Source organism: Channa argus, chromosome 8, assembly GCF_033026475.1.
Source record: "Channa argus isolate prfri chromosome 8, Channa argus male v1.0, whole genome shotgun sequence".
Lineage (NCBI taxonomy): Eukaryota > Metazoa > Chordata > Actinopteri > Anabantiformes > Channidae > Channa > Channa argus.
The window spans coordinates 15244428-15263977 of NC_090204.1; the positions used below are offsets into that span (position 1 = coordinate 15244428).

Sequence of the window (19550 nt, forward strand, 5' to 3'; positions counted from 1 at the left end):
CTTCACTTATAGTTAAGCAAGTTCAATGTTCGCATCTGGATCATGTCTTGTGTGGCAACAGTAAACGACAAGCACGCAGAGTTTTATGTACTTTGCAACCTTTGATTTATTTTGAACAATAGCAAAGCCATCTCACAGAGACTACTTGGAATTACACAGAATGCAAATAAATATATATTAACATAGTATAATTAAGGACATTAATAATGATACAAATTATTTACAACACTTTGAATAGTGCAAAGCAGCACATTTACTCATCTTTGAAATTCTTGCATTGTGTCCATTTGAGGACAGTAGATGTGTGCTGCCCCCTGGGGGGGGTGTAAGAACTGACAGTACTGTATATGACGTGTTGACAATAACTTTACCATTATGAATGTGGCTCTCTTGAAATGAGATGTAGCAAACGAAAAACCCAGTTGCTACACCTTGTCAAGAACACATTCCACAACAAGGGTGATGTTAAACCATTGAAATTCGTGGTAATGGAATGATAGTTTAGTTTAAAAGGGAACACAAGAGGGGAAGAAATATAAAGTTGAAGACAGTTACAGTTATATCAATTAGTAAAGTCAGTGAATGCCAATGAAAAGATGTATTCCTTCTAAAATGGGACATTTTAGAAGCCACTACACCCAAATGAAAGCCAAAGAATGTGGACACCATCATGAGCACTATACTTTGAAATGACTAAAAAGTAAAAGATGAAAACCTAAAACCACGTGGCAGGTAGTTCCCACCACCCCTGAGTGAAACCGTTGTAAAAAGGGTCTTAGCACCGTCAGATACCACAGAACGCCAGCTTTACCTTTACTTCTCAATCCAAAAATGGTGTCGTGGATTGCAACAGTCACAACACATTTTTTTAAAGTGCGCTTGCTCACATGAGCTTTCCTTTCACTCATCTTTTTCCCCCCCAATCTTACGCAATTTTTTCTCTCAAAACATCAAGCTCTATTTAAAAACAGCACACAAAGATAAATTACACTTTGCCATGCATAATAATTTTTTGCATATTGAAATTTCTTTTTGAGACCACTTGTTTTGTTGTTGAAAAACTAAAGGCCTTACAGTAAGCAGGGCTGTAAATTCTCCTCTTTGGATGACAAAAGTGAGATTGCAAATACAGTATCAGTCAAGTGTCATTATTGCAGACACATGCATGAACAGTAGCTTTACATGATCAGTGCTACTTTAAATAACCTGAAAATGCTAGAAATGCCACTTGGTCTTCAAGACAACTGTCAAAGTGAGAGAATTCTACTTTAACAAAATGTGGTATTTTTTCCCCCCCCTAGTAGACAAAACATCATGAGACATCTGGACCAGACCGATTAGTGAAAACCAAAGAAGTAGAAAAGCCATACATAAACACCTTTCAAATAATCTACTCATGTTCTATTGTACAAAATAGTTGTGCATTGATAATGCATTGATCCAGCCGAGACTGGAAAACCTCTGAGCATTGATCATTAAACAGGTTTAAATCATGCCAAAGACGAGGAAAGTAACACTGCAATAACTGCTGATTGGAGAAAGAGAGAAAGTTTAAGACCATCAGGAGTGTCTCAAGCCTCCATGGGCTGATGTGAATTTGACATTTCTGACATAATTTCAACCCACAGAACCATTCGAAGAGATGTACCCCGGACACTGAAAATTTAAAGACAGAAACAGATTTGTATATACTGGGTAAATAAGAAATAGAAGAATCAATAATCATCGCTGGGCACTCATGCAAAAGATGCGCACAGTGTGCATCTTTGGCTGTGCATCACACCAAGTCTCCTGTGTTGTGATGTGCTACAGGAGGCTGATGCTGACTGGTATAGCCCTGTTCAAGCTGCAAGCTCCGGGACAGAATGTATGACAGACAAGGGATAACATGAGTTCAGATGTGGAACAGTTTTCTGTACGGTTAGTGCCTGTCAACTTGGCTAGCGTGGCACCTTGCTACGTTAGAGCCGCTTGGCTTTGGTTTGAACGACAGACATGCTGCAACCAGGCAGTGTGTGTATACATTTTGGTTCAGCTCTGTGTAACCAAATTGGGGTTGTGTCCGTTTTTTTACTGCACTAGAAGTAAGTTTAGCCCTTCGAGCGTTGCCTCTGAAATTGCACAAGTTGGCCACCAATCCTTGAGCTAACAACACAGGCCATGTTAGGGGCACAGTCCAAGCACAGCTTTCCCATTGGGAAGTTCGAAGAGGCAAAATTATCCTCCAGTCATAAGTCAACCAATCTCTCCTTCAGTCACTGAGTGTTATGTGTCTTGTCGGTACCTATGAAGGGGCAAAAGAAAAAAAAAAGGTTAGAGCGGCACATAAACAGCAAACTGAGAACACACCTAACTATAGCTAACCAATGGGTTATTTGGCTTTCAGGCTACACCTATTACGGGAATTTTGTTTCCCCATTTCCTTGAAAGAGAACAAAGGCAATTATGTAACACAGTAAAAAGCAGGTTTATAAAATAAAGAAGGTATATTGATATAGATCTCAATTAGATAACCCTCTCCCAAATAGACCTAACTAGAAATTTCTAACAGCAACATGTGCTTCTTTCTGGCAACATTCCTATTAAAATTAAAACCTTTATTCAGTTATTATGGATCTAGTTCTTATAGTGTGGAATCCATGAAGACAATTTTAGACATGAGTTAATGAAACCTAGTGTATCTGAAGCCACTCAGCACTGGTTTTGACCAAAATATTTTAGTTCCAGAAAGTATAGATACCATTATTTTATTATACTCTAATGGAAAATAAATAAAAATTAAGCTAACTTTTCCAGTCTTCAATTGTGCAGCATAGTTGTGAGGCAGCAGTACTGCTAGCCACCATTAGGTGTGTTTCATTTAAGATTATGTTCTGAGAAAAAAGGCTAAGAAGAAAAAAAAAAGAATGAAAAAGGAGAGAAAGACCTCTTACCCACTCTGTAAGGTGAATTCGGGTAGTGCACCTAAGGACGTAAGCTGTTCCTCCAGGGCCACGATACGTAAACCAATGTAGCCTGAGGACAGCAACAGTAGCACAACCCTGTAACATAAAAGGCCACATTTGACTTTTTCCTGCAGTTGTATTAACTGCAACAACAGTTAAGGGTTTCAGCTAATAGCAGGTACAAATAGAAATAGCAATGGCTAAATATTGGGTCAATACCTATATTTTAATATATACAATTATGTGGCAATAAAATGTCTCCAACCACAGATATGGTGGGGCAAAATCAAAGTGCATTGCTAATAAACGTTGCTGTTTACAGATCTTAGGCCTGTCAGCAGGCATGAAAAATGTTTGAATGGATGGATGAATGGATTAAAAATGATAGAATGTTCACTTGTTAGAGACTAAAACTGGTTTACAAGCTGGTTTTCTTTACGGAATAAGATCTACTTAATTTTTAACTATGAGGGCAGGCTTCTCAAATTCCTCAGCTATTTCCTTGAAGGTCTTTGACAGTGACACTGACATGAATTCCACTTTTACATTAGCACACAGAAAATAAGGCATTGGGTTTAAGTCAAAGAGAGGCAGAGAGGAGAAAATAGGGGAGATGTTGGGAAGAAGGTGCTACTTACAAAATCAAGTAAATAAAAAGCAGCGTATTGAGGGTGCTGGTCTCCCTCTGAACCAGCAGGGACTTGGCCTTTTCTGTCACATTCCAAACCCACGATCCACCTGAATCAGGAGAACAAAATGTCAACATAGCATGATTATCATCAAGGTTCTAATCTGCACATTTGATTTTTTTTTTATTTATTTATTTATTTTTATCTACAGTCTTGTGCATGTTTTGTGAAAAAAACAAATGCAAAACAATTGTCGTACAAAATCTAGCTAGGATTTTAAAAAATTACTATGTAAGTTACTATGCAAAGATTTTTCAAAATCACTGTTATAAAATTTGTATTTTCTGGCACCTGGTAATTTGTGGATCAAATAAATGCCATTTTATATCGTAGCCCCTAAAGTGGACAACATTTTAGTCAGCTGTCTATTCTTTTCTGAGCAGTTATTTTTTTTCCAGGAATAGACTAGATGTAATGGTAGCTGGCCACCAATATTGCGTGTGCATGCAGTGTGTATTACCTGACATAGACAGCTCCTCTGAAGATGAACTATCACTTTGGTGCATGTGGAGGTTCCTGAAATTGGAGCCATTTGCCCTCGGCAGTTCCTCTGCAGAATTAAAGATTGGGGGGAGAAAAATGAAATAAATAAATAAATCAATCAATACATGTCAGTCTGTTATTTGACCCTGAACTTTGCATGACTACAGATTAGAACAGATTGCAGAACATGAGATAGTGGCTCCAAAACAAACTGTCAGTTGTTTTGTCCCTCTACAGTTGTTTGGAGCCTGTTGAAGATTAGACTTACTTTCAACTTAAAATAACAATACATTATTAGTTATTTACAAATCCTTTTCAAATGTTTCCCCCATAACACTGTTCTAGATATATTTACTGTATTAACCGTTTGCTGTTAATCATGTAAAAGGTAATAATGTTAATAAAGTTAAGAGTTGAATGGAGTTGAATTCTTACCTTTGTGTGGTCGATGCAGAGGGTGGTCCTGTAAAGACCGTGACTCAGAGCCATCATATTGGTCCAAGCTGTCATCCAGACTGGACTGGCTGGAGTTCTATTTAGCCAGGAGACAATGAAAATCATTAACCAACCTAAGACACAAGCTGTGTGGTCAGGAAAGAAAGTTTGTCATCATTTCACAATGGCTTTCAAATCTCTATTCAAATTAACATTTGGCTTTACATTCCCCTTGCACTCTTATGTGAAAATCTGGTTACAGTTTCAACCCAAATCAGCAATGTCTTACATTTTTCAAAATGGAAGTAAATTTTCTTACCACAAGTTTGCTTTTATCAAAGCTGTTTTCAGTTGAGGAAAATACAGGGCTACTATTTGTGCTGGCATCCTTTAAAAAAAAAAAACAAGAAGATTAATATTTACACTAAAATTACATTTTAGCAAAGTCATTTTAGCATGCTTGTGTTGTCAGATCAAACGGATATGACATTACTTTATCATATGCAACTGGGTTACATCAACTCATTCACAAAGTTGCATCTTCCTGCTTTTTCCTGTATTTGAGGTTGCAATAACAAAATCTACAGTGTCGCAATATTTTCCGTTAAAAGACTCAAAAAGAATGTACATTTTCACTATTTGTAATTCAAGGCAGTTGTGTCAACATTAATACACTTCAAGTAAAGTTACTGTAACAGTTTTACCAAATTTTGATCAATTGGAGAACTTTTGTTGAACCTGAACATGAATTGTGCTACTCACCTCTAAATGAGGACAAACTGATCGCAGCAGCTGATAGCATGATTCTCTGTTCCGCAGCGAAACAAACAGGTACTGAACAATGATGGGGAACAAAACAGACAGGAATATTAGCCGTCTGCTCTGCCAACTCGATATATAATACACTCAATCATTGATTAGATTACATCTAGAGTTCAATGTGGTTGAGCCAGGCTTACATTTGACTTTGAACACCTTTAGTTATTAAAGGCTACGGCCTTATCACTAGTTAATTAATGGCTGCGTGAAAGACGAGGTCGGAGACTGACCTTGTCTCCTTCTGTGGTGCGAATTGACATGGCATTGGGCACCAGCAAGGCTGTGTTCTGCTTCTTCACTATGTGAATGTACGAAACTGGAATCACTACCTGCAAGAGTACAGAGCCATACACAGAAGGTTAGATTAGAGTCAATATAAACTTTTAGACCAAAAGGAATGAGGGACAAAACGGTGGCCTACCTTTGTGTCCTTGAGTAGAACTGAGGAGTAGAAACAGGCATGAGCGTCTGTGATGTACAGCCGCCCGTGGTAGGGCACTTCCTTCTGCAGGGCACAGATGTATGCTGGGAGAAGAGGGGAGCACCAACATTTAGTTGGATAGGGCTTATTTATTTATCAAGTTTTCAACTCTCATTTTTGTTTACATACCATGTATCAAGTCTTCAGTCTCGGAAATATCTGGAAACAACCTGTGGAATGTCTTGTTGTGCTTTATGAAACTCTATAAAGAATAATAAAAAGACAAATTTGATATTCAAAGTCAAAGCAAAAATGACAAAAATAAATAAAGCAGGACTCGGCTTTCAACAAATGTCTTGCCACACAACGATTCACCAAACATAAATGTTATGGCGTATTTAAGTGCCAAGAATGTCTGTACTTTGACCTCACAAAAATAATCTGTTTCTTCATATATTGGAATTAAAGTTATGGGGGACGTACACTTTGTGTGCCTGTTGGTTCTGTCTTCTCATATCCTCCTTTTTCATCATCGAACGTCTGTGACCTACAGAGATAAAAGGCAGAGCTGCCAGTGTAAAAGACATCTGTGGTTTCATGACTAACTTGGGGGAAAACTGAACATAAGAAGCAAGGGCACTAACAAATATCCCAAATTTATCTCAAACATTTGAAACATGTGACAAGAGTTATGCAGTCATGTGTGTGTCATAACAGTTGAGGGTTAGGTCAGTCCAGGTCTTGTGATACATGTTCAGAATAGCTGAGAGTCTCAACTACATCAAATCTAGGTTTTTACACAGTTTAAGAGAGAAATAATACCTAAGACTTAATAAGCCTGCACTTAAGATTTTTTTTTAAACTGAAATGTGAAGATGAGACCATCTGTAATCAGAACACAGCCCTGTGCTTTGCAGAAAGGTGCATCATTTGGGGAACACTTTGGCCACTCTGTACCTATGTGTCAGTGACATTACCTAATACCATTCAAGTCTTCGGGGTGTTGTTTTTTTTTTTTTAATTCAAATTTTATACTCGAGCTATCTACCTGATGGATGCTTGTCTGGTGAGGGTCTTGTGCTGTTGCTGGAACTCAAGCTGAGCTGCCTCCAGGCTCAAAGCTTTCCTGGTCTCCAACTTCTTGATGGTGCCATTACTTGGGCTGCTCCTGCTTTTCTTCACCTTGGTTGGCAGCCCACCACCATTGCTGTCTACTGGGTAGCTGCTGAACATGGGGAAAACAAACAAAAGTCTTGGTAAGACATACTTAGCAACATACGTTTTGAACCCCTCTCATGTACTTCCTGATTCCTGAAGTTACTTCAAGGACATAACATGACCCATTTGCAATCTCCAGTACAGGAATTTCACAGTAAGCATAATGCTGATTCAAAGACATAAAGCTAATCATGAGAACATAATAAAATGAACCCAGAGGAAGCCAACAGCAGCCATAAGCAAAATATTTAACAATGCTTGTAACATCTCCTGTGGTTTGCAGGGCAAAGTTGACACCAAAGATAGGACATTTAAATACTCAGTAACACATATCAGATTTCACATTTTGTTTTGATAATTTATCAACTAAAAACAGTCCACTGCTACAAAAATGAAAAAGCTTTGTGATAATTGACTGAAATGTGCAAATATAGCCTTATCTTTACGATGTGCCAGAAATGGTTACCTTTTCAAGTTTTACTGACATCCATCACCACTCTTGCGGTAACTGTATAATTACACCAATAGCTGCTTTACAACCTGATCAACATAGACTCAAGCTCTACAACTGACAAGCCTCTGCAAATAAGCAATTTAAATAATGTAAACCGTGCTGTCAAGGAAAGTTACAAATTTGCTACAGTGCTCCTCAAAGGCCATGGCCTGTCCTTAACCAGGGGACCAACAAGTAAAAATACATTGGAAAAATACAGTGCAAATTCATATGTATATGATACAAATGTGAACCATAAAATAAATTGAACATTACCAATTATGTCCAGGACAACAGTGTAACCACACAAGATACGATTACTTTTAAGTAAAGTTTAAATGCCTTGGAGAAAATAAAAAAACAAAGGCCACCTTACCTTGCTAATTTCAATCTTTTTGAAGAACGAAAGCTTATATACCTACTGACAGTAGGCATTTCCTTTTCTTTTTTAAGAAATCTAAATCTCTCTATGCTTTATTTACTGGCCTCAAGTCAAAGTTGAAAATAATAAAACTTTAAAAAATATATATTTATAGCCCTCTTAATCTTGTAAATATCAGCTCCAGGACAAGTTTTTGCACTAGTTAAGTCAGGGTCCTAACGCTTACCCTACCACATCCTCTCAGAAAAAAAAACTGTTGCTATTCGAACGTGCTTGTTTAAGAGGAAGCCACTGTATGTTGAGAATGGTGTGACACTTCGTAGTGGTGACGTCAAACTGAACCACTCCCCCAGAGCCAAGCTAGCATGAAAGAAGTCACACACACACACACACACACACACACACACACACACACACACACACACACACACACACACACAGAGTCAGTGGAGCGAAACACAAGCACTAGCATGTTTAGGAAAACAAAGTCCATTCTCTAGAATATTCCACAGGCAAACATTAATAAAAATCATTGTTTTTGTCTTGTTTGGATTTGTTCTGGTAAAGTAAGGCAGAGCGATAATAAAAAAAAAAAAACAAACAAAAGAAAGGTGGGTGGGAATAAGAAAGTAAACTTGTGAGGTGCCCGGACTGGCCCATCAAACCTAACCTAGGAGTGGTGCATTAACCACGTGTCACTTCAGGCCATACATAACGAAACACAAAGTGATATATTAATAAGTTTTAGAGTACAGTATAAAGCGTGCAGCATTGCTTTATTCTGTACAAAATTATCATTTTTCATCATAGATTTCTGGTGAAGAAGGTTTTGCTGCTCTGTGTGCCAGGTCTCATAACTGAATGAGTTCTCTGCCACTTTGAGTATATGGGTTAAAAGTCACAAACACCTACTGTTGGCTCAATGCCAAAGAGTAATTTATCTTGAATGACTTAATGGTGACGAACACCACTAAACATCATATCATTACAGAAAAGAGTCCAAGAGAGATTTACCTGTTTGTATAATAGGATCTATTTGCATTCTTATGTGTCACGAAAGCTTAAGCGTGTTTTTGAATGTAAAATTACTAACCACGTCTGCGGTGGTTGCTTTACCGTAGCTGTAGCTTGCTTCAGAATCTAGGCTAAATGCCCTTTTAATATCAAAACTAAAGTATAATATTTGTAAAAAGCCATTAAACTCATAATAATAAGCATAATAATTAACATAAAGTAAGCTTTTGTGGCTGGTGTTCAGGCTGTGTGAACAATTTCGTAATCTGAACCGAACCACTGACCAGATGTGCGTGTGATCTTGTTTGCTCACTTGATCCATTTCCAGTGACAGGGCAATATAGACAATATTTAAATACCTTTGATTGTTTGAGCCATTAACTAGCATATGTTATAGTTGCTTCCTGTAACAGCTTCCTCTGTTGATTCAGTAGGATGGGATGTGAGCTAAGTTTAGATTAAGATTCTTGGTTAAATTGTTGACGTAAAAAAAAAAAAAAAAAAAAAAAAAAAAAAAAAAATCACATCTCTAGAATTTATGCAACACACATAAGCTGAAAGTACCAAAAAAAAAAAAAAACCCACACACACACCTGACAGTGCTGTGTATAATGTTTCTTTTTGAGAATTTTGAAAAAACTGCTGTTGTCATTGTACTGGCTGACTACAATTGTAATTGCAGTGTATTGACAATATGAAATTACCCTTGTATTGCATAAAACCCATGTTTCTCAATGACTAAATACATGACCTAGCTGAGGCCGGCATCTAAAGTCCACACAGACGCCTCGAGCTAGTATGACTTCCTCGTTGTTTATGGAACAATATATTGTATCAAATTCACTGCAGCGGTGGATTAAATGAACATGCGTGAGATTGAAGAGGTGTTGTTATCTGAACTCTGTAGGTATTTTATAGGGGTTTGGGGACTACAGCACCCCGAAATGATGGCTGTACTGTCCAGTAGATATTCCTCAAAAACGTGTGACCCACTGCGTGACTACATCTATGGTGGCACTATGTCCTGGATTTACAGACTGTTAAGAAAACAACCCAATACGAGACAACACAACACAGAAGTACAACAAAAGCATTGTACAAACTTAATATTCTCTCCCAAAATCAGATAAAAAAAAACATAAATCTATAGCTGGCCCTAGTTTTACCGTAGAGAACACACAGCCAAACAAAAGGCATATATTTACTCAGCACTAACTGAGCTGGCCATGTCTTTTTAGAGTGTGAGAAGAGAGAGAAGAAGAAGCTTTATAGATTTGCTTGCCTTACCTTCCTAAATCCTCACAGCAATGAGAATCCTGTTTGTCCAACAATTTCTCTTTCTCCATGACCAACCAAATTCCCCCTCTTCGTCTCCCACAGTCTCTGGTTTCAACTGGTCGAGGCAGCTAAATAACAGACCTTTTGCACTTAGAACCTGAGCACCGATAGCCTAAGCAAAAGGGTGTAAAGGTCTGTTTTACAGCAACGTTTTAAAGCTGCAAAGGGAGCAACATGAAAACAAAGCCAGAGCCAGAATGACAAAGAGCAGTGTGAACAGAACAGAGAGTAGCTGGGTTTTAATACCAAATCCAGAACAGCCTCACAACCTTTGTCCTTTTTAAGGTAGTCTGAGCCTTGTTGTGGAAACCATTAACAGCAGGAGGTAAGGGGTGGAAATGTGGGGGGATGGGGGTTGCTAGTTTAAAAGACCCTACAACAACATTCAATGGCTTGTTCTCAATAACAAAAGGGAGATGGATTTAAAAAGCAGTCAGTAAAATGTGCATGACAAAAGTTTGCTCAAAGTCTTTGTAGAGTTTTAAATGACACACACACACACAGCTTTTATTCAAATTGACTTAAATGTGAGGTACACTGAGACTAAAAGGAGAAGTAGGAAAAGTCAGTACATGACGATAAAAATGACCAAAAGATTAATGTAATGTGTTGTACATTTAGCTAATAGTTGTTTTATTCATGAAGCTCTAAAGCTAAACTCTGAGTTGCTGATCATCAATATATACCTATAACAACCACATGAAGTAAACTCAAAGTCCAGCGGTGCTTGTAATGCCTTTCCTAATGTAGTCGCCATATATGACCCATTATCTGCCTCCCCACCAACTGTAAACATCTTGGTGTCTATCTGCAGCATGAACGCATTGGGACATGAACCAAGAATATATACCTGTAATAGATTTGCCTAGACAAATAATTCCTTCATTTGAATATACTTTGCAACAAAATGCTCTTAAGTGATGGGTGGTAATTATTCACTCACCTTACACAGCACATACTGTCTGCGTACATACTGTGAGCTTTTCTATTAACAACAGTGTTTGTCACTTTCCACTTTATCTACAGATAAGGTTCACACAATGCTTGTGAGGAGGTGCAAAGCCACTTCTCACAATAGCCACTTTAATTTTTGTCCCTGAATAAATACACCCATACTTAAACTTTTCTTTGGCAACTTCAGAATTAACGAGCATAAATAGTTACTGATCGTTTAATGTAATCTTTTTGCTGCGCTATGGACAGAATTGTGGCTGCTATACATTAGGGAGTGGAAGGCTGACGGTGGTCTGACTAAATTTGTATAAATTTACTTCAACTAGCATTGACTGAGGTGCGAATACATATTTCCAGCACAGGACATTCATGCCAGGAAGAAATAACTCCTTGTGGTATAGAGTTATGATGCTTTTATTTGCTGTCCTGCGATGATGACCCCAGCAGTGCTGCTGCAGACGTCAGCAATACGTCAACTAGTCTGCAGTTCAAGCACCCTTAATACAAGATTGGTTCTGTATGTAAAGAATACTTAAGTAAAGGCATCCCAGGGCAAGTCTGAGACTGGTGCAACATGAGCCTCTGCTTCATGTGAGCCTGAAAAGCGTTACATTTGTAAAGAATCAGCTGAGAGAGAACAACAGCGAGCGTGAGAGCACCATCTTCTGGAGAGCCTAATATTTGTCATGTCAACTGCTGACTCTTCATCATCCAATCAAAAACTGATGCTTCCAAAGTGAGGCAAAAGACTGGAAAACTGAGAAACTACATTTGAACACGTTACCCGATAGTCCTTATGTGTTGTAATGTCATTACATTTGCCCTTCTCCAGTTTTGGTTGATTACCAGAAACAAACAAAAATGACCAATAAATAAATACACGACTACCCTCTGTATTATTCTAGGTTAGACTCAGGATAATGTGCTTGCTCATATGTGCATTTAAGGGTTCAATAGAACAGTCAGGAAGGGCAGGGAAGTGAATGGCCTGCAGTTTGTGGCACCTTGCCAAGGATCAGTCTGCAAGAAAAACCGCGTGTGTGTGTGTGTGTGCGCACACTAAATAGAACAGCAAGTGGAGCTATGTCATTTGTAACAGAACAAGTGTGTCTCTGTTTGAGTCGGAAGTAATGCCCACGCACCTCCTTTAATTTAGTCTGTGTCAACTGAGCCAAACCGAGGGTTAAGGGTCATGTGTCATGAAAAGATTTAATTAGTTAGTAGAAGTGCTTGAGCTGTACTTTCAGCCCATCAATACACTTCTTGAGCAATAAAGTTTTGTTCATTGTTCCAGTATTAACAGTAAAATGTAACTGTGATAGGGAAGTATGTAAAAAAAAAAAAAAAAACGAAGTATCGATGTCAAAGAGTTGTGATATATAAAAGAAAACTCTCCTGTGGATGAGAACCTCTTCTTTAATATTCTAACAAAAATAGACTTCCTCACAGTCTTCATTGACCAGAGAAAGGATAAGCTTTAATCAAGGTCCCATGCCAAATGTTATCTTGTTCAAAAGCTTAACTCATGCTTTTAGTGTCTATAATTAGACTGACCTATGCCTACTACTTTGATTGGAATTCACCAGGCTACTGTGAAAATCGAAAGGAGAAATAGCTAGAATATAACCGGTTTTCATGGCTTTATGACAAGGGCAGGGGAGCAGACATTAGCACCAGCCTGACTGGGGCAAGAGACAACTTCAACTGTAACCAGCTGGTTAGCATGCAACCCTTCATTTAGCAAGAAATAGTCCTGCAGATGTGGTTTTCATCATCCAACTTTGGTTTTCCCTCTATGCCTATAGCAACATCTCATAATTTAGACCTATGTGGTCTTCACTGCCCACAGCAGCAAGACTGCTCTGTCCTGGGAGCATCTTTCTGGAGCCAACAAAACGCCTGTAAGGCTGCCCCACCCAGCCTATTCCAAGCTCCAGGATATCAACAACCTATACAGTTATACAGGTTTCTACCCAACCTAAACAGAGAAATTCAGATTTTTCTGAGTATGATCCTTGCAAACTTGTGTTCAAACAAACTTAGTATGAACTTGCAAGCAGATGTTAATTATGAAACATACCCCTTCACTACCTTCATGCACTTTGTTACTCTAAAATACAAGTATTTCATTATTTGGCATTTTTACCCATGTTAAAAGGAGATGTGTGTACACAGAAGCAACACACATAAAGACAAGGTAAAATGAGTTGAGCTGAATGTTTTTTCAGGTCCTTAGCTCAATGACGCCTGATACTGCCACAATACTGACGTTGTGTGTGGGTTGTACAAACTGGTAGTCACCCCACATGCTTGCTGATAATAAGCATGTCACGAATGATTAGCAGGGCTTTACATGCCACCAAATGGCCATCTATGGCTAGGAAAGTGAAAGGCAAACCACGTACCACCTGTGGAGGTCCCATGGGATCTAAAAATAATATTATCTAAGAAACACATAGACATGCTCTGTGTCATGTGTGACAAGGGAGTGTGTTTGTTTCTCTGGGGTACAGGAAAACAAAATATACGTTTTCCCCTATTAAAAGACTGTGCAGGTGAATGTGGTTGTGCACAAATCTGACTCTGCAACATGGACAATAGTGATGCCAATCTGACCCACATACAGCAGGACAGTGGATGAGGTCACACTTTCTAGACTGAAAGCAAATGGACGATTAAGAACTAATATATCTGGACCAACTTTGAATTTTTGTCACTCTTCCTCAGCTAGACTGTTGCTTACACTCCCTAAAATAGATTGGTTAGGTACAAGGCATAAATAAAAGCCATGGCACAAGGCTTTATAGTGCTAATGCTGGTTATCACTGTGTTGTTGGAAGTGATCTCAAGGAGAAAAGAAACGGATTTCAAATTAACTCGCTTCTAGGTCTGTTCAGAGAAGCCCAACATTGAAGCACAAGTCACACTTACTTGACAATTTTCATAATGAAAACATTTCATAATAAAAAAGCAGCATCCTGCTAGCATCCATCTAAACATATCAGCAGTGCCAATTACTTAAGTCACCATCAGCACAACCAGTGTGACTAAGCAACACGATTCTCCAATAATAGATATTCAGCAACATTACCACTGCCGAAAAAAAAATTTCCAATGTAATGTTAACAGAATATGTCACTGTCACGTTGATATTAAATTTGAGGTAAATACTAACATCTTCACCCAGGCGGATGGCTAGCTGGCTAGCAATGTTCAGATAGTCACTAGCTGAATAGCATAGTCTCCTCTAACATGATATTAATGTAAACATCCATTGCGAGAACATGTTCCAAGCTTCTGTGTTAAGTATTAAACTGAGATAAGATGAAACTATCCGATCTTATTGGAAATGCTGGTGTCAACAACGCACTGCTAACCGTAAGCATCCACCCTGCTGATGATGCTCGCCGGCAGATAGCGGTTCAGCTAGCTCACCTCTCTCTCATGAAATGCTTGATTCGGACGATGGCCTTCTCGTCGATCTTCCTGAGGAAGGTTTTCAACCTTTCTCTCTTGTTTTCAAGCATTCTTCCCTCAGCCAGCGGTGGTCGGTTCGTATTGACACGACGCTCTAGAACAAGAACCACCGTTCTCCTGTTTGACTTCTGCTTTTTTTTCTGAAGAGCTACTTCTTCTATGGCTTATTATGATAATGAGCTTAAATCGGACCAAGCCGGTTGACCAATCAGCGTCTCTGCCGTCTTGGGAAAAAACGGTCATGTCAGATCGCTCGTCCAATCAGAACGGGGTAGGTGACTTCCACCGACCACCCATTACCTTATATGGTCGTTGGCCTGTCCCCCTTTTTACTATGCAAGGCAGGGCCTGTGGTCTTATGTCTGTGTGGCACATTTTATCAATAAATAACGTCTGTTTTAAACGTTTAGAAGACGTGAACTACACAGAGAATGCAAATAGAGTTTAAGAACTGTGTATCATGTGTCACATCACATTGTACATAATGTGACAGAGGAAATAACTGTGTTGGTACACCAGGGTGGGGCAGTAGCTAGTACCACTGCTGTACACAGTGCTTTACATCCACAAACAGCAGAATTTCATTCTGGGCCTTATCAAGGTGTAATCGTAAAAGAAAAAGGAGCCAAGGTAATCTAAATAAGATATGCTGTCAGTTATTACTGATGCTTAGGCTTAAATAGCCTAAACAGGTAAAAAAAAATAAGTTAAAACTGGCCATAAGTTGTTTTGGGTTAACAATCTACAAAAGCAGCTTTAATCATCACAGACATCGGTTGCTCGGTTGGTGACCGTTATTCTAACACCACAGCATGAAACCACTTCATTTTAGCGCAGCTAATGAAGAACCAAGTCTGTCACCCTCCCCCATCACTTAAGGAAAACGCAACAACTGCGGGAACACATGGTAAAGTCACACACCTACTGTAGCTACACTCAGCAGACCAATGCCATAAGGCCAATGTTTACTGCTGTCATAAGTCACATTACAGTCACAATGGATAATCTGTGTTTTACATGTGACCACTTAGTGTGTTGAAAAAAAGACCTGTGTTCCAAAGGGATGTTGTATTAAGACATAATTTTCATCTTAAAAGCTTGGGGTTTGAGCCCCCTTTAACAGCGATTATTTTAATAAGCAAGTTGTGAAAAGGAGTTCTGTAGTTTCTGCTTTAAAAATAAAGCATGTAGAAAGATGCCCTGTTTATTTGTTAGACCCTCCAGTGCCTGGACTCTGAATATTTATATTTTTACTGTAACATTTTTGAGGATGCTAGTGACGTGTTGTATTGTAAGAATGAATTACGTCTGATTTCAGCACAACGAGGATGATAACAACCTTAAACACATTAAAAAAAAAAAAGAAAACCGATCATGGGAGAGCTGCAAACACATCTCAGCAGTGAAAGACTTATTTTCTTACCAGGCAGCTCATGCGCCTTCACATCAACAGGAACAGAAGAGGCAGTATAGTGCAGCATGACACAGCATACACACCACCCTCACACAATCTGGCCCACACAAGCCAGCCCCAGTCTTCCCTTTCACCTCCTCTGCCAGGAAACAAAGCTGATATAAGAGGAAAGGAAAGTAAGGAAGTACATCATGCAGTGGTAGGTGCAGGCAATGACGATTTCCTGTGTTGAATAATGAGTAAGGAGGCTGCAGTGATAATTGGTCAAAGTGGGAAAAACCCAAGGATTCACAAAACACCAGCTAAGTGTGTCATTTAGTTGAAGGAAATCTGATTAATCCCAAAATTGTTTGGAAATACAAACCATGTACATTTCTATCTGAACACAAGGCCCTGTCTTGCAGAAATGCCGGTGTGTCATTGTTAAGAGCATTCCTATTGAAAGTTATCTATATGTTCATCATAACAAGCTGTGCAGCCAATGTTTTTGGAAATTTGACAAATGATAATAAATAAATTGAACCTACCTCCAGCACTGGGCTTGTGTACCTGCTTTATTTCTCCCTCTTCTGCATTTTAAAGATTTTTTGGGGCATGCTTAAAAGACAAATAGTACAGTCATTTAACAGACAAATTATGAATCTCGAGGTCACATTGGACAGTTAGTGTAGTGATTGTGAATAAAATAGTTGAGAAATTTCAATAAAAATGGTTCTAAAGCCTTAAAATGTAGCTACTCTCAACATCGTGCAATAAAGATGTAAATTGTAAATTGCTTTTAAGTTGTCTGTTTGCGTGTCTCTCTGGGTTGAGATAGAATGGCGACCTGTCCAGGGTGTAACCCGCCTCTCGTCCAACGGGATACGCTCCAGCCTCCCATGACCCTCAACAGGATAAGAGTTTATAAATAATGGATAGGTGGATGGATATGAAACTATTATTTAACAGTAAAAAAAAAGTAAAAAATAAAGTAAAATAAACCTTTCTTCATTATGTTGCTGTTATAATTAATTTAGTACCACATATTTTGCTAATATTGACAGTCTGAGTCATGAATCCTGAATGACACACCTGTGAACCAGTCAATATTTGTAAATGAGGTTACTGAAAAACACACTTGCACACGCAGTATCTGCTATAGGAACCAATGTGGAAATTAGTCATGCAAGATGGTTTTGCAAACTCTTATACTTCTTATGCTCAATGTTAATATTCAATACTTCATCATATGGCCTTGGCTGACTGTTGTGGTATTGAATGATACATGTTTCACTGTATTGCTGAAGTCATAATAGTGTCAGTTTTGCAGTTATGAATCCCTAAAAATAATGACTTTGTCTTGCAATCAATGTTTTAGTCAAAGTCAAAGTTCAGTCAAAGCAAAAAGGCACTGAATCTGTATCTGTGAAATATGATACTTTTGTGTTGTTCCTTCTCTTGTGGTGGTTCTTTCTTTTCTTCTGGAGAACACAGCTGTTCTTTGAATCATGAATTTTCAGGAACACCATTCAGAAAATTGAATGAAACATGACATAGAACATGTTTGTGCTGTCAGTTACACCAAAGCCAGTCCGTTATATTGTATCTGATGTCATCTAAATCAGGCATCTCTTTGCTTCAAGAGTATGGAGTGCTGTTATCAAATATGTTTCTGCAAAAAAAAAGAGAAAGAAATTACCTTTATTGTGAGGACTGACATTGATCTGATGCAAAAGAAACTTTTTTCCAGAGAAATCCTTATTATCAGGTGCGGGGGAAACATTCCAACCTTGGGATGCTAGCAACACCTTGGCCTGGAAAACCAGGCTATGACGCACAAACAGCTGCAGGCATACACTTACAGCACAGGTGCATAAAAATGCTTATGAAGCACAATAAAAAAAGGCATCACAAGGCTGTACATCTATGCAATTATGAAATGTATTTTTTCTAAGAATATATGTTTCACATGTTTACATCCAGATGTGTAAATATGTTGGAAGCATTACTCAGTGTCACACAGTCTAATATCTAATATGTAATATGAAAGCATTATGTTTGGTACTATGGACTTTTATTTGTACACCCATCTTACTGGGATTGTCATTTCAATTATAAAGTTTTGGTGTGTCATAAATTTGAGCATGTCAAACTTTAGTTTTATTCATGTTTGGAAAAAATCTTTTTGTTACAGTGCAATTACAGTGGAATCCAGATGCCCGTGACACATTCCCAGCTGGCAGTTTATGATGTGATTCCTGGTGGTATTTCCAATCTTATGGAGAGCTACAAAACTGTTCCCTGTGGACTGACATTAACTCACCTGATCTGCACAAGAAATAGATAACACAAGACCAAGTCGAATAAATAAAATGATGAGCTAGAGATCAGCAAGGTGATACAAAATAGGAATATGAAGTCTGTATCAAGTCACGACTTTTCAGTTTATGAGTGTTGAAAGAACCAAAACATCTTTCTGCACTCTGTTCAAGCTTAGGGTCATCTGATGAATAGAAACCCCTTTGCTAAGCTCTTCTTCTATTACTGTTTCAGTCTATTTGTCATATAATGCATTTAATGAAAGATATTCACGTCATTCATTTATCAGTTCACAAAAGGGACATTTTAGTTTTATAACTAATTAGGGCACACACTTGAATCACTTTTATTTGCTTTATGGCATATTTTCTTAAATACTAATAAGGATGTGTGGGGGGCTGGCAGTGGCTGCTTTGGTAGAGTGCCCACTTAGTGTTGCCCATTGATACCCCGTCTCCCCCGGCTACATGTCAAAGTCCCCCCTGGCAAAGTGGGTCTGAAGTCTGCTAAAATTGGGGACGGTTGTGTCAGGAGAGGAAACACCTGTGCAAAATCAGCAAGCAGAACACATGATCTGCTGTGGTGACCTCGAGCTTGCAGGGTAAGACAAATGAGATAAAAAAAAAATGCATAAGAATGTATACAATATGCTGGGACTACACAATACACTGAACATCATTAGTTCTAGGAAGTAATTAATAGAGTGACAAATACTCATTATTTTTTTCGTTTACAGGGAATGTGTACTTACATTTTAGCACAGTAAAGAAAGAACTTACATTAAAAGCCTCTTCATCTGCCTACTGTATATAAAGGTCCAGCTACATGTGACTTAAGCATCTGTTAACCAACCTGATCTATCATCTTATTTATTTGCAGGCTATGGGGTCAAAAAGGTCAGTGCCTCCCCAAGGATCCGCTATAGCCAACAACCTGTTTCATTCAGCGAGGCCAGCGAAGGGGGACACCTTACTCCCTATGATATCATCTTACCTGTAACACTGGGACATTGTGACCATGTCTGAGTCAATCTACACTGGAAGTCATTTTGTAGAAATGGAAGGCATTTTCACACTTAGAGGGATGTTCACATAGTCATGGTCACGTGTGCAACATGTCTCATAGCCAAACTGATATGGGGGATTAGTCTTCACCCTGACATGTTTATGA

The 19550-nt window shown here is 38.6% G+C and overlaps 1 protein-coding gene across 4 annotated transcripts; it reads right to left on the reverse strand.

The window, feature by feature from the left end:
- Nucleotides 1–81: 81 nt before the first annotated feature.
- Nucleotides 82–14829, reverse strand: si:zfos-943e10.1 (GRAM domain-containing protein 2B). 4 transcript variants are annotated; one of them, XM_067512651.1, is made up of 13 exons: nucleotides 14627–14829; nucleotides 6841–7017; nucleotides 6276–6339; nucleotides 5982–6054; nucleotides 5793–5896; nucleotides 5602–5700; nucleotides 5315–5386; nucleotides 4872–4940; nucleotides 4553–4649; nucleotides 4095–4184; nucleotides 3584–3683; nucleotides 2938–3041; nucleotides 82–2284 (listed from the first exon to the last, which is right to left on the reverse strand). In XM_067512651.1, the coding sequence occupies exons 1-13, from the start codon at nucleotides 14716–14718 to the stop codon at nucleotides 2256–2258; spliced, it is 1170 nt and encodes a 389-aa protein (XP_067368752.1). In that variant the 5' UTR covers nucleotides 14719–14829; the 3' UTR covers nucleotides 82–2255. The 4 variants fall into 4 exon arrangements, with proteins under 4 accessions (XP_067368752.1, XP_067368754.1, XP_067368756.1 ...); XM_067512653.1 differs by having other exon boundaries at nucleotides 2934–3041; nucleotides 14627–14827; XM_067512655.1 differs by lacking the exon at nucleotides 14627–14829 and adding an exon at nucleotides 10187–10455.
- Nucleotides 14830–19550: the final 4721 nt, after the last annotated feature.

Bases quoted from the DNA above. Each gene is read 5' to 3' on its own strand.
- si:zfos-943e10.1 (XM_067512651.1), bottom strand. From the start codon at position 14,718: ATGCTTGAAAACAAGAGAGAAAGGTTGAAAACCTTCCTCAGGAAGATC. The intron at 5,701-5,792 runs GTAGGCCACCGT...GTACTCTTGCAG, and splicing joins TTCTACTCAAGGACACAAAG to GTAGTGATTCCAGTTTCGTA. The intron at 4,185-4,552 runs GTAAGAATTCAA...TTAATTCTGCAG, and splicing joins TCTGCATCGACCACACAAAG to AGGAACTGCCGAGGGCAAAT.